This window comes from Alternaria rosae (assembly GCF_020736505.1).
Source record: "Alternaria rosae strain MPI-PUGE-AT-0040 chromosome Unknown BKA58scaffold_1, whole genome shotgun sequence".
Classification (NCBI taxonomy): Eukaryota; Fungi; Ascomycota; class Dothideomycetes; order Pleosporales; family Pleosporaceae; genus Alternaria; species Alternaria rosae.
Window position 1 is genome coordinate 223746 of NW_025763570.1, and position 13628 is coordinate 237373.

Below are 13628 nucleotides of genomic sequence, written 5' to 3' on the forward strand. Positions count from 1 at the left end.
GCGGATCGCTTTCCAAGCTGCTTCTGTGACGGTCGTGAAACTTTCTTCAGGGTACCTTGCGAGCGCTTGCCCTTTACGGGATACTGCCCGAAGTCTCCTTCGTCATCGTCATCGTCGGCTTTTTCTATGCTGTCTTCAAAGTCTTCGCTGTCGTCTTCAAGCTCTTCTTCCGACCGGGTCTCGACTTGTCCCTCTATATCTCCCTCGTCATCTGTGTCCGAGGAACCAAAGAGCTCGGCATCTTCAGCTCCTTCATCCTCCATACGAGGCACCTTCAAAAGGTTCGACGGGCCTGCCTTCATGGCCTGGGCAGCCTCAATTTCGGCCTGGCGACGCCGGACTAAGGCTGCGAGGTCTTCAGATCCAGGCTTGCGTGTTCTAGTCGATGCAGAGTCGCCAGCAGTATGGCTCCCAATCTCTTCCTCTGCATCGCTCCAATGCCCTTCATCGTCCTCTGGCTCTCGCATTGTACGACCACCGATACGTACAGGAGGTGCCATCGTTGTCGGGGCCAGCGGGAATGCCTGCCCTGGGATGCGACGAGGCTTCTTGGAAGCTGGTGCGCCAGGGAGGACGAACTGATGCCTTGGTGGGGTATTTTGTGGATTCGTCGTTGCCGGTGAAGTCGTTGTTGGCGTCGTCGATAGTGACGGTGCAAATACTGCTCGTCGACGTCCAGATGTAGGGTTCTTTGCCGTTGTTGCTAGACGCCCAAGCCGCTCAGCTTATTAAAGGTCAGTGATTGCAATTGCGAGGAGACTGACTTTAAAAGCACAAACAAAAAACTTGAAAAGAACACAATTAGTTACCATTACTAGCTTGGGCAGCAAGCTTGTCTTGCTCCTGCTTCGCACGCATAGTCACAGTGGCTCTCCTGTTTAGTTCTTCAAGTCCCGCATGGCGCCCACATACGAGTCGACAGGTCCTCCAGACATTCCTTATCATCTCGAGGTCCTCCTCAGTATCTTCTTCATCGTAGTTGTCCGGCATTGGGCCAGCGGGCTCCAACTTCCAGATCGGTATCATCATGGGAAGTTGCGTGAAACTGATGACTATTTTCCTATTCTTCTCCACAAACATGCGTAGGATATCGGCGTCTTCGATGACGATGGTGTTGGTGTTCAGGTTACCGGTACACATCATCACGACCTTGATGACTTTCGTGGTGAAACCCTCGGCTGGTGGGCTTTTAGCAATCTTGGTGACAGTAGCGGTCGCACTGTGAACGTGGACAGGGCCATGCTTGTCGATGTTCATGTCGGGGAAGGGGGTTTCTACCGGAGCCTCCTGTGTGGACATGGTTACTGTTGTACGGGTAGTGGGGGGGAGGAAGATTGCTAAGGAATTGAAATGGTAAATGTATCGATGTGGTCGTTAGGTCGCAAGGAGGTCACAGTCCTCCAGTCCATGGTGGGGTGGTGGAGAGATTACTCTCGCACTATCACGTGTAGGTGGTTTGCGTCTTTCATTGAGTGCCCTACACACCTTTTTGGGTCGTAGAGCACATGATGATCTGTTCTAGAACTAGCAGCATTGGTACCTGGAGTCCCAAGGATCATGACCGCTTCGCACTCCATACTCGTATCGCCTCCAATGCAGTCTCGTTCAGTAACGGTGTTACTCGCTCATCCCTTACGCTATCGATCAAACAGACACTGTTTCTCAACATCGCCCTTCCCAACACCGCCAATCGAGGTCATTCCACGAGTATGCGCGATTCCACGAGCTTCTCTTGGCTACCACAACCCATCGAAGACTAAGCCGAGCGTGTCCAAATGATCAGCTCAACGTCGCGCGATTTCACCGAAATGGAATACACTCAGCAGCCGAAAGTCCTCCGCCCCAGCTGGTACACCGTACCAGCGATCTTTTCCATAATCCAGTCATACACTTCGGCAGTGGAGTGGTTCTACTACCTGACTTTTATCTCGCACATACTATGCAAGTCCGACTCGGCACACATAGCCAAAGCCCACCTCATCTCCTTTCTGCGTGCTCGTCCACACATCCAGATGTGGCACGAAGCCTTGCTTTCCGAGATGTATGATGAGGACGAACTCAATCTGCCGTCGGTACTCGAAGGCACGGATCTCATGCATCCCTTGATACAAAGATTTCACGAATATTGCACGCAGAGATTCTCATTGATGACGAAAGACGATGTCTTCGTCGCGCGATGTATACTAGTGGATTTCATTTACAGGCGCTTAGATGATGCCCAGAGGGCAGCTGAGTTGGCGAAGGATGTGCAGACCAGGAAAGTCTTGGAAGAGCAGGGTATGGTTGTAAAGCAGCGCGAACAGGCTCGAAGAGATTTTGAGGTTTCTAGTCTCCGCTTTGGTAGCACCGTGCAAGACATGCCTGCTGTCGGTCAAATTGGTGTCCGCGATCTTGCGGGTCTCTTGGATGCGTTGTCTTTACGATCACCTCTTGACCTATCCGTCCCGTCTGAAACTGTGTTTGCTACAACCATAGTGCCTGTTCAGGAGGTAACATTGCTGACGGGTCTTGCGCGCAGCTTGACTCGGCTCGCTGTAGTGGTTGCACCATCCTACATTCACTTGGCGGCGTAGTCATCTTGGATGACAGGCCTTGGCATAGGTGCGTGTACTATCCTTGAGACTCCCTTTAATGCTTTTGTCTTCTAGGAACAAAAGAATGAGGTCAGACAAACATAACAGATAAGCAATACCAAACCCGTCACAAGTACACGCAGGTTTCTATGAGCGAGGCCGCCGCGCTTCTCTACCGCTTTCAAAACTGCTTCTATAGCCATATATGTTACACTTATGTCACTTACTTGTTGGCCAGTTCAATGCTGTGCTCTTTTCCGTCACCACCGGCCCCGTCATCTTCCCCGCTTTAGGAGAGGATGAAGCTCGTGATACCCTGCTTTAAGTCTTCCACACTTGCTTTGCAAGAGTCGCGATGATAGAGAGCCTCCTCAATTCATCAATTGGATTGATCTGGCCCTACATTCGTCATGTGAATGAGTTGTTTCCTCATTGCGAATATTTCCCGAGAACGATCTACAACATGGCTCCCGATCACCTCGACTACTTTCACTCCCAATACCAAGGTGTGTCGACCCCTTATAAGAGCTCATATCTTCTTTCACTTCAACCGCCACTGGAAGCTTTCATCGATACACTACAACCTGCACCCGACCGCTCCAGAAGCAAAAACACGCTAAATCGACCATAACGCGAACAATGGTCGAAATGATGGACACACATTCGTCCTATTACGCTTATAGTATCCTCAAAACATTCAAAGATATCATTGGTCTCAATGGCTTCTTGCTGTACGGGAACATCATCAGCCGAGTCTTTCGAGGCAACATCAGCAGGTCCGCTTCTTCACCGGAACTGATCCGTCTACTCAACTCAAACTCATACGCGCTCTTTCTTCACGGAGAGATCGCAACCACGACAAAGACCGCGATGGAATTATATAACCTTCAAGAATTTCTGGACGAGAAGAATGGCGCAAACTCTTCACGCTACTCTGCAAGCTCAAATGATAGCTACGGACACCAGTTGTTAGACCTTAGAGATCGGTTCGCGGGTACGGAAGGAGCACGCCCAGCTGATGCGCATACTGCGAGATCTCAGGTTATGCAGTATGTGGAGATGGTGCAGCAGGAGCATCGGGAGGTGATGCAGGCGGTCGACGATGTTGCCGCGGGGCTTGCGGAGATGTGGGTGAATATAGTGGCGGCGGATGCGATGGAGTCTTGACTCAGCTCCACGGTGGGAAAGGCAGAGGCTGGAGGGAATATATACGTACGATTGAGTAGAATAGTACAGTTCATAGCAGCGGGAAGACGATATACAACTTGCAGTTCAACAAATGCATCTGGCATGCATGGCCTGGAGGCACACAAATTAGTCTATCAGTCAACATTGATCACCACGAAGACATAGTGCGAGTGTTCAAAGAGTGTATACATGAATTCTTGAGAATTACAAGAGACCAGCCCCAGGCTGTCATAGAGTAGCTACTTAGTTGGGGTAGCTACTCGCTTATAAACTACGTTATGTTTATACGCTAATCTTACTAACGTTTCAGTAGCCTTAGCATAGCCGCCCCTATTTTTCCTATGGCCGGGTGACATGGTGCCTCCGCGGGTGCGCGTGCGACGCGGGGTACGTCATCGACCCTGCGACCTTGGCAGATTAGCGACCTCGTTGCCCCGTGCGGTAGGTAGCTACTTAAAACAAAAGCAAAAACATGCATTCACGAGATCAAGACTAACACTATTAAGAAAGCCCTTCGCCTACGGTAATCGCTGCGTGGAGTATAGCTCGGACCTTGCAGCTTGCTCGACACGTATAGCTCACGGCCATCTGACGAGCAGACAACTGTGAAAGATGCGACTCGTGGTGCTTGGAGGCAGCGGCAGGACGGGTGTGCATCTCGTTGAACAAGCTCTGGCGAGAGGTGAGAGGACATCCCAACCTCCAGTGCTCTATGTGGCGCGCTTATCCACACCTCTTAGGACACAGCATTACCGCGCTAGTGCGAAATCCCGCCACGTTGTCTGCCAGAACGGGTCTCGACATCTGCCAAGGTGCGTTCATTGGCCGGGATGCGTGCCTCGATTCTGTAAGGAATGCACCTTTGACTCGAACAAGGCACTCCCCTCAATCTCCACGACGTCTGCAAAACTTTCTCAGCAGGTAGCAGCTATACACAACCTTCAGCAGTGATCGTCTGCCTCAATCCCAGTCGCGCATCAGACAGTCCTTTCTCGCGCCCCACGACGCCCCCGCGCTTCATGGCCGACAGCGTCGCCAACGCCATCACCGCCATGAAACTCCACGCCGTGCCCAAAATCGTGGTCATGCAGGCCCTGGGCGTCGGCAACAGTTTTCCTAATTTGCCCTGGTGGATGCGCTACGTAAGGCACTGGACTTACATGAGGCATTCTTATGATGATCATGATCTTGTTAATGAGGAGGTTAAGCGTGCGGGTGTTAAGTATGTCTTGCCGCGGCCACCATGGCTGACTAATGGGGAGATGGAACCGGTGAGGACGTTTGGGGATAGGGGAGATGGAATTGGGACTTTTGCTATGATTTCGAGGAAGTCGGTGGCGGGTTTCTTGCTGGATGCGTGTGAGAGGGACGACTGGGACGAGAGCACGCCGGTCATTGCAAGATGATATGGAAATGTATTAGAACATATTGACGTAGCGCTTGGCATATGCTGACTACCTTCGGCAGCGTCCCAAGCCATTGCATCCATCTAGGGGTAGACAATGTGCTTTACTAAAGAAAGCTTAGAATAAAATCCTCTACTATAAATCTACTTGCTAAGCAATTAGGTAGCTTAGATTATCGCTATTAGGTAATTAGCCTAGAAATCTATAGATTCTAGCTCTAATAAATAGTAATTACTTTACACTATAAAAGGATAGTAGAGAATAGCTCTATATTACTATACTAAGTAAGAGTAGTTATATAAGAGAAAGAGAATAATTCCTATCTTTTCTTTTCTGCGTAGGGCGTAGGTTAAGAGTAAGTCTCTAGACTAAGGCGTAAGCAAGAGAAGTAAACATATTACGTAATCCTTCTCTTTACTCTGCCTTCGCTATCTTATGTTACAAGCTCACCGCCAGCACCCGCAGACCGACCACCATAACACCTCCGCCGCCGGGGCCGCCGCCGCCGCCACAATCACTCACTCCTTCTTGGCCACTTTCTTGGCCGTCACCGGCACCCGACCCTTCATGTAGAAGTCAGCTCCAAATCTCTCCACCTCCTTGGTGAGACTGGAGTGACTCCTCAATGGCCGAGCGCCGGCCGTACCCGCGAGAACCTTGCCGCCGAAGGTCTGGTTGAACGCCTCAACGAAGGCCTTCCACCCTTTGGTGGGCTTGCCGGCGGTAAGGTTGGCGAGGATCCACTTCCGCTCCTCCGCCACGTAGGCCTGCACGACCTCACGGAACCGGACGCTAGTGTTGCGCCGGATCTGCTGAACAGTGCGCTTGTTCAGCGCCGTGATGGCCTCCTGCAAAGCCCAGTCGCGCGGGGGAGGATTGGTGAAGATGCGCTTCTTGCCGTTCTTGTCGAGGAGTTTGACGACCAGCTTGTGTTTCTGGTCGAACACGGTGCCGTCGGCAAGAAGCTCGAACCGGCCGGGAACGAATTGAGTGAAGTCCGGGTTGGCCTTGAAGTTGTCTTCGTCGTCGTAGCTGGTGGCGTATTCGCCCCAGGTGACGTTGCGGAACAGTCGTGGCTTGGTTGTGTCCTTGACGTCGCCAGCGACGTCGTCCACTCCCGAATCGTAGTACTCGCTGCCAGCCTTGGTGGCGGTGGTGATGAGTACTGCGTGGTCAGCCCTTTTCGGGTCCAGAATGCGCTTGTTACGCTTCAGGGCGGGTGCGGAGATGGGCATCGGAGGGTTGGTGGGAGGAGTTTGGACGTTCTGCTTCATGCGACACTTGGGAGGCATGATGTCAGTCTCAGGGTCGGTGTCGTCTTCGGGGCGGGTGCTGAGTTGATCGATCTTGTGCTTATGGCCAGCGCCAGCAATGGGAGTGAGTGAAGGATGAAGGGCGGATTGGATGCAACGCAGTTTGAGCTTGAGACCTGAGCGACCAGAGCCATGGGAAACGGACGGAGAAGAAGCTCCGGTGGAGCGAGGGTCAAAGGGGTTTCCAGCATGGGCGGCTCCAAAGGGTACATCGCTCGATGAGGCCTGCTCAATCGAGGGGATGATGGCGGAGGGCGACCTTGTGGGAGTAGTAAAGGGATCTCTGGGACGAGCGTGACGAATTCCAGCGAGGATGGTGGCAGCTTCAAGCATGCCGGGTGAGACCAGCTCGACCGAGGGCAGAATAGAGGAATTCATTGCGGCGGTAAGGGTATCGTAAATAGTAATGGGTATCGTGAAGAGAAGTGAGTATCGTGAAGAGTAGAAGATGGAAGTAAGAAGCTGAGTGCTGAAAAATGTATGGTAACGTGCTGGAAACTGATAAAGGCGTAATGAGAAGATAGAGGAAGCTGGGTGGTCTGACGATAGAGGCCGCCAAGGGGGAGGTCTGTTTAAGCATGAGGGCTACTATCGACGACTGCAGTTTTTTTCTCATTAAGCTGCTATTGTCTCGAGGTGAGCTGCACGAATTTCTGCCGTCCTGTCCCAATCGAGTGGTGAAGGCTGGTAATTCGTATTGTGAGTCGTAGTGAAGACGCAAAATCGACCTATTTTGAGTGCGTTCACTTAGTAGAACAATATTATTGTGTCGAGAAGCGGTTAAGACGGGAGCAGTTGAGGTGACCTGCGATGGTTCCAGGCGCAAGGAAGACGGTTCCATAGCCAGATGTAGCATTCTCGGCACATCGATACTGGACTCATCCACTGCGAGCGGGCGCTCATGATATCAAGGGCTTCCATCATAATGGCTGTTGATGTTTCTTGTTGTTCTGGGGCCTTGCTCTTATCCATATCCTTTCACCTTCACTTGGCCCCGGCGTCCCCTTTGGTGTGGGTGCTGCAGACATTCTGCTTTTTGCAGCAGCCGAAATGTATATCTCCCTGATTCCCATTCCTTCAAGTGAGTCGATTAGTTCCGTATAGAGATAGGAAAATGGTGTAGTGGGCTACTCTCGTACGTGGCGGTACCTATTTATGTGGTGATAGCTGGTGAGCACGCTAGCGCTCAAAATGGCTAGCTCGATCGATGACATCACCCAGGAACTTCTCGTTCGGCAGCTCCGCAACGCATCCTCTTACCACTTCTTGGCCGAGGTGGGCATCAGTGTCCACATTCTTGGAAGCCATACGATCGCAGAGCCTGGAATGCTTCCAGATGGATGCCTGGGAGAACGAGTAGCGATGACGGCCGAAGTCCTGTAAGATTGACGATGGCGGATGCAGAACGCGACGCGTCAAGGCAGCAGCTTTGTATTTGTCTCTGCATTTTCCTATAAGTATACCCAAGTGCTTTCAGATCTCCAATTTTCCAGATCAGATACTGTTTTCCTATCAGAATGACTAGTTCCCCAGCGGTCGACGTCACCATCACTTCTTCGCCCGACATTTTCGACATCGACGGACATACCGATCTGAGCATCCGCCTCAATCTCACGCTTCGTCACGACAAACCGATTACATTGCACAAACGTTACACCAGTCTTTTCGACGGCAAAATTCTCCATGACGGCGGTCTCACGTTTACCGATGTCGAGACTGGCCAGCGCGTGCCTCGCAGCACCTTGAATATCTGCTACTTCTCAGGCGAGAGTTTTTCATGGGCGACTAGAAGCCAATACGTTACACTATATCCAGGGAAACAACATGTCATCGACACGGGCTTTACACCTCTAAGTACAAGCGGACGAGAGAAAACGGATCCAAGAGCACCATGGGTGAGGTCATTGAAGTTCGCTGGGTTCAAAGACGGGCAGAAATGTAGAATAGGCATCACTGAGAATGCTTCCGTCAGGGACTGGTTCAAAGGAACAGTTTGGGAGATACTAGGATGGCAGATGCTGGGTTGCACGCCAACGACTGTCCACACGCACATTAGCTATAGGGTTGTTGAGTCCTCGGTCTTCACGATCAAGCGACTCCAGGATAAAGATGACATCTAACTCGAGGACATACTCTCTGTGAAATCGACTGATTGAACAATCATCTAGTTCAGCGAGTCGTAGCTGAATGCTCAAGCCACATCCATACGCTCGTCTCCTATCGGTCGACCAATAAAACCCGTGTCTTTCTGCTCTACTCAAGCCCATCTTGAAGATGATGCTTTCATGTGCGGCTCCCACATCCTATACCTATACCGATCTTTCTTCCCAACGCCAATCATCTCCGCAAATGTCTTCTTCAGATCTCCAGTCATCGTGCACACAATCTCTTCCATCCCCGCAATGCCTATTGGAACATCGCGCCAGTCTACACGCCGACGTAGCTCCCCAGACTCGACGTCTTTGACTAGTTCGCTCAATAATATCGCATTGAATTTGTAGAACCTTATGAAATGCCGCCTATACGCAAAATGCGCAAGTTCATGCAGTATAGTACTTATCAAATCATTCGTATGGATGAAGCGACGTGGATCGCGATCATCACGTAGACGCAACTCTATGTTTAACGGCATGATCTCGGTCGTGGTCATCCCAAAACGATTTGTGTTGTATCGCTTTCGAGTCAGGCACATGCCATGGCAAGAAGAGTACGGCGAGAGCTCATGCAGCATTGGGACAGTCCAGCCATGCCGGCGCATGATAGGTCCGATGATGTAGGCACATCGTCGCAGGAGGTAGAGAGCGTAGGATCGGTGAGGCAAGCCATCGAGTGTCGTGTAGCAAGAGAAGGAGCTATCTAGGCCGCGTTGGGGTGGCAGATGGTCTAGTCGATGGAACATGGTTGAGCTGACGCTGCGAAGGCTTCACACCAGGTTTTGGTCGAATTTTACGTTCTTTGAGGCGAAGCAAAGGCCGTAAGCAGAGAGCTAGAGGGCGAACTTGGCAGCTGGTGAAATAGATGCGCAACCGGCCTCAGCTCTTACCTATTCCCTTTCTGCTCGACTGCAGTGAACATTCATTCAAAAAAAACATTGGAACAGTGACGTTGTCATAAAGGAAACCACAAGAGCCGCATGGAAATGGAAAGGTTCGGTGCATGTGTAAGACGTCAGTGGCGAGACACGCGTTCCTCTTCAGCGAAGGTTGTCTCATTGGCAATGGCCTTATTCAAGACATTGTGTACAATATGCTGGTATCATTGTGCGTTCACAATGTCTATGAGCAACAATGCCGAGCAATGGGGATCAACACAGCCACAGTAGTCATTAAAGCGCCTCCAGTTATCCGTTTGGCTTTGTTCACCTCATGTACTTCATGTACTTCATGCACTTCACAATGATGTTGCTCGTACTCAGCTCAAACCACAAAAACACAATTGAAGAGAAGTGGATATATGTACTCGATGCAGGCTACAATCGAGTTCGTAGTCTGCGGTTTGATGTATACACACTAATAAATCTCAACAATTAAATGGCTTCTAACCCATGATTCATTCTTATTCTTGTAAATTCTATATACAATGCGATGAAAACCATAGCCACCCCTAGTGCCACGCGGTCGTCTCAACGCGCCATCAGATCGAAAACGCATGCGACGTTGATATCCGCGCCCCAAGTGTCTTGTACGTGTTCTTACAGCAGTACCTCCGATGCCCATTTGCACTGACTTTGAAGTCATGTCGCAATCCTGGCAAAGGGTGACGGACACTTCAAACCGTACCTTATAGTGTCGTCCCTCATCACCTTCAACAACTTCAAACAAAAGATAATTGTGCTCTTTCAGGCTCTCCGCATTGCCGCCAAAGGCGCCATAGAACGTGACCTCATTGTTAGGCTTAAGTTCAGGTTTGCAGCAACTATTCATATCACTTTTGGGTGAGTACCAGAGTCCCTCAGAGAATAGCCATAGTCACAGCCACATTACCAACGTCTGCTGAACATGTTGACATTGAGAAATGCTTCTCGATGTTGTCGACTCCTACTGATCAGAGTTTAGCCTTGGCTTGCTTTGTATAGCGTACACTGCAATGGGTATTCAAAATAAACTTCAATATCGACGAACCAGAGCGCGTCCGCATGTACAGCATGTACTCTTGGACCTCGGAAATTTGTAAGTGCATCGCTCGATTCGAGATGATGAAGCTGACCATATCCAAGGTGACCTTCACACAGTGAGACACGTAGATACGCTAGCGACTATCAAGAGAATCGAGAACAGCCGTTTCAGAGAATTCGAAATCCCTACCTCAGCTACGAAACAGTCCGTTTTCATCCACGCGGAGTTCGCCAAATATCTTCCTTTCAATGAAATGCGGGACACCTTCAAGCTTGAGACCTGGCTGTGCGGACTCACGCGATTAAAGCTGGAGCTTCTCGTTTCGCACGATCACCATCAGATCGAATACGTACGCCCAGGAACGACATTCGACCCCGAGCGAATGACCGTAGTATCTGACGAACGTGGCGGCGTTCGATTAGCTTCAAACGCACGATATCGTGTTTGTCTTTGCGTGATCCCAGCACTCGTATCGGGTATCGATGACACAGCATGGCCGCAAGGACCCACCTCATCTGGAGAGGCGCAGTACTACAAGCTTGCCCTACTGGAAGCAAGAGACCCCTTTGCTGATGTCTCGGATCAGTGGAAGGCTTTGCTCTACGGCGTACTTGTGAGTAAGGCCGTGATACTCGTCGAAGCGATTTCAAAGGACATGGGTATGGTTGTAGAGACGCAGTAGGATCATGTGAGGGTCGTTCATCGCATAATCGGAAGACTGGGTTTGGTCTGTAGGAGATGGAAGTCGAGAGCCTATGTCGCATCGTGACGTTGCCGCGCCGGGTGGTAGTGTCTTCGAAGACAAGGATAGACCATCATTGTGCTCTCCAGTCCTAGTATTGTTAGCTCATTAGTACAATCATTAGACTGTCGGGAACATACATCCATCCCAAAATCATCTCCAACGGCGAAATCTCGCGGCCGTTGTTCATAATCTTCACTATGCGCATTCAATCCATCGTCCAGCACTAGACCTTTGATCCCTCGCTGCCGGTGAAACTCATACTCCAGTGGTACAATCCTTACTTACGTACAGGCCTACCCTGGTCAACGATGAAAATTTGGCTTCAAGCAAAGCGACGTAATGCGCCTGTGCGGAGGGGTCACTTGGAGATGCGGAGGAACCTGGGCAATGCTTACATCGCGGGATGTGGCAGTGCCGCGATAAGAGGGTTGTCGTCGTAAGCAAGTAGCCGTTGGGGGACAGAAGAAATGAGCTCGACGAAAACGCGCGGAATATTCCTGGACTCCTGGAGTAATTATCGTGGGTACCGTAAAAACACCACGGGAAAGGTTAGTTTTTCGATAGATCGACCGTTGATCCACTGAACTGGCTGACCCAAGCCCTGCGATTTGGGTCAACTCCACGATGCTGACCCGATTTGACAGTTCCCAGTTCCCCTCTTGGGATCGGGTTCTGAGACTCCGAAATTTGCTCCGTTGAGCTGCCCTCGTTGGAGTCACAATAGCGCCGAGCAAGAACATGAAGCACGGTACGTGTTCAATCGTACTCGGTACCTTTCGGTCCTCGGAGGCTACCAGGACATCGCCCTGAAAAGCAAACACCTAATGAACTTAGAATCAGCGGCGTGCAGCATTGCGCCACTGTGAGCCAACGAAGGGTCCGCGGGTGCGGCGTCGCCTTGCTTTTCTGGAACAGCGGCAGCGAACAACGTAGCCCGCCTGCTAAGTACGCCCTCGACAACAAGCGCAGAAGCAAGCGCGAAAAGAGGGTCCAAGCAACGTACTGACATAATGGCACCCCTTCATTGCGAAAAAGCGATATTGTTTGCATGTCGTAGTACGTAAGTTGGACGAATTCGTCACAGTAAGCGCCAAGCTGGAGCATTGGGTATCAGCTGCAAAACGGCATCTCCCTGTTACTTGGACAGAAACGTAGCGGGTATCGGAGTCTTAGCGATATGCAAACAGTTTCAACCGCCATCGATGATGGCTGGTAGGAAAGGGGAAGCTCCAATGGGCGAGCAGATAACCTGGTGCTTACGCGCGGACCACTCTCGACTCGGCACATGTGCAGCTCTTCTCGCGTGGACTACACCCACTTATGATTGGCGGTCAGATAACAGTATGATGTCGCTCGCCTGAACGGTGTGTAGGGCTGCGCACGAGTCCTCTTTCAAGTTGATTGACATGAAGATAGACAAGTTGAGAGTTTTCGAACGACGGGGCGATGCCGAATCGCACTAGTGCCTTGGCATCGCGTGGTGCCCAGCCGCTGGGGACGCCTTCGAATCGTGACTTGTGGAGAAGGGGTCCGCTTTGTTCCCACGACACCATGCCCTTTTGTAACACTACGCTGTCGACGATCTTCATGTCACAGCGCGCGCCCAAGCTAAGGCCCTCACTGTCGGACTCATCCTCAGGCTCAGATCTTTGCCGGGCAGAAGGACCGACTCAACCCTGTTTCCGCGGGGAAAGAAAAGCAAGAAGACTCTCAGAAACAACATTGTGTCAACGGCACCGCTATACAGCCTATATGCAGCTTCATCTATGTGAGAAAGCCACAGACAATTAGATAGCTCATCCCGTGTGCATAGTCGGCTATGACCCGTTGGTAATCTCCACAGCAAGTCTCAGCGAGAAAAGGCCGCCGCCGGGTCATCGCGGCTCGCGTACAGCTAAAGATCCAGTCTAAAAGCTACCCGCACATCTCCTGGAGCCACAGTTATTCTGCTCACCAAATGTCTAGTGAAAGTTGATCTTGCCCAATTTTTGGCGTTCCCACCTGTATTCGACTTGCCTCGGCGACTTCTAACGGTCTTGAGCAGCTGCATGCGTTAGTGATGACTGATCTGCAGATTTTCAGGGCCATACTGCTTCTGCTCGCTTTCTACGTAGGTAGCGACGCAGCTGTGACACCTTCAACGGTCTACGGAGTAGGAACCAAGTATGCTAAGTGGCAGAGCCGTCCCGCTGACTGCGACGGAGGATATAGTGTCCTGTCATTTTCAACGGGGTTGACACTAGGGTTCCGGCCCGAGCCTCAACCAATTCAAACTCAGCACATGAAAG

The 13628-nt window shown here is 51.0% G+C and overlaps 6 protein-coding genes across 6 annotated transcripts; 3 read left to right on the top strand and 3 right to left on the bottom strand.

Annotated features, from left to right (window-relative positions):
• Positions 1–743: 743 nt before the first annotated feature.
• On the bottom strand, positions 744–1402 carry BKA58DRAFT_1045 (uncharacterized protein). Its single transcript, XM_046163807.1, has one exon. It carries the CDS (start codon positions 1297–1299, stop codon positions 802–804), a length of 498 nt encoding a protein of 165 aa, XP_046030236.1. The 5' UTR covers positions 1300–1402; the 3' UTR covers positions 744–801.
• A 373-nt stretch (positions 1403–1775) lies between these two features.
• Positions 1776–2573, top strand: BKA58DRAFT_395782 (uncharacterized protein; the record flags this gene model as incomplete). The annotated part of the gene is made up of 1 exon (XM_046171323.1): positions 1776–2573. The coding sequence occupies one exon, from the start codon at positions 1776–1778 to the stop codon at positions 2571–2573; it is 798 nt and encodes a 265-aa protein (XP_046030237.1).
• A 1659-nt stretch (positions 2574–4232) lies between these two features.
• BKA58DRAFT_371404 (NAD-dependent epimerase/dehydratase-like protein) lies at positions 4233–5382 on the top strand. The gene is made up of 3 exons (XM_046169020.1): positions 4233–4443; positions 4502–4573; positions 4638–5382. Exons 1-3 carry the CDS (start codon positions 4374–4376, stop codon positions 5165–5167), a joined length of 672 nt encoding a protein of 223 aa, XP_046030238.1. The 5' UTR covers positions 4233–4373; the 3' UTR covers positions 5168–5382.
• A 303-nt stretch (positions 5383–5685) lies between these two features.
• Positions 5686–6813, bottom strand: BKA58DRAFT_349428 (uncharacterized protein; the record flags this gene model as incomplete). The annotated part of the gene is made up of 1 exon (XM_046168492.1): positions 5686–6813. The coding sequence occupies one exon, from the start codon at positions 6811–6813 to the stop codon at positions 5686–5688; it is 1128 nt and encodes a 375-aa protein (XP_046030239.1).
• A 920-nt stretch (positions 6814–7733) lies between these two features.
• On the top strand, positions 7734–8721 carry BKA58DRAFT_371408 (uncharacterized protein). The gene has a single exon (XM_046169021.1). It carries the CDS (start codon positions 7998–8000, stop codon positions 8598–8600), a length of 603 nt encoding a protein of 200 aa, XP_046030240.1. The 5' UTR covers positions 7734–7997; the 3' UTR covers positions 8601–8721.
• Positions 8722–8737: 16 nt separating this feature from the next.
• Positions 8738–9379, bottom strand: BKA58DRAFT_306474 (WLM domain-containing protein; the record flags this gene model as incomplete). The annotated part of the gene is made up of 1 exon (XM_046167116.1): positions 8738–9379. One exon carries the CDS (start codon positions 9377–9379, stop codon positions 8738–8740), a length of 642 nt encoding a protein of 213 aa, XP_046030241.1.
• Between the last annotated feature and the right edge of the window lie 4249 nt (positions 9380–13628).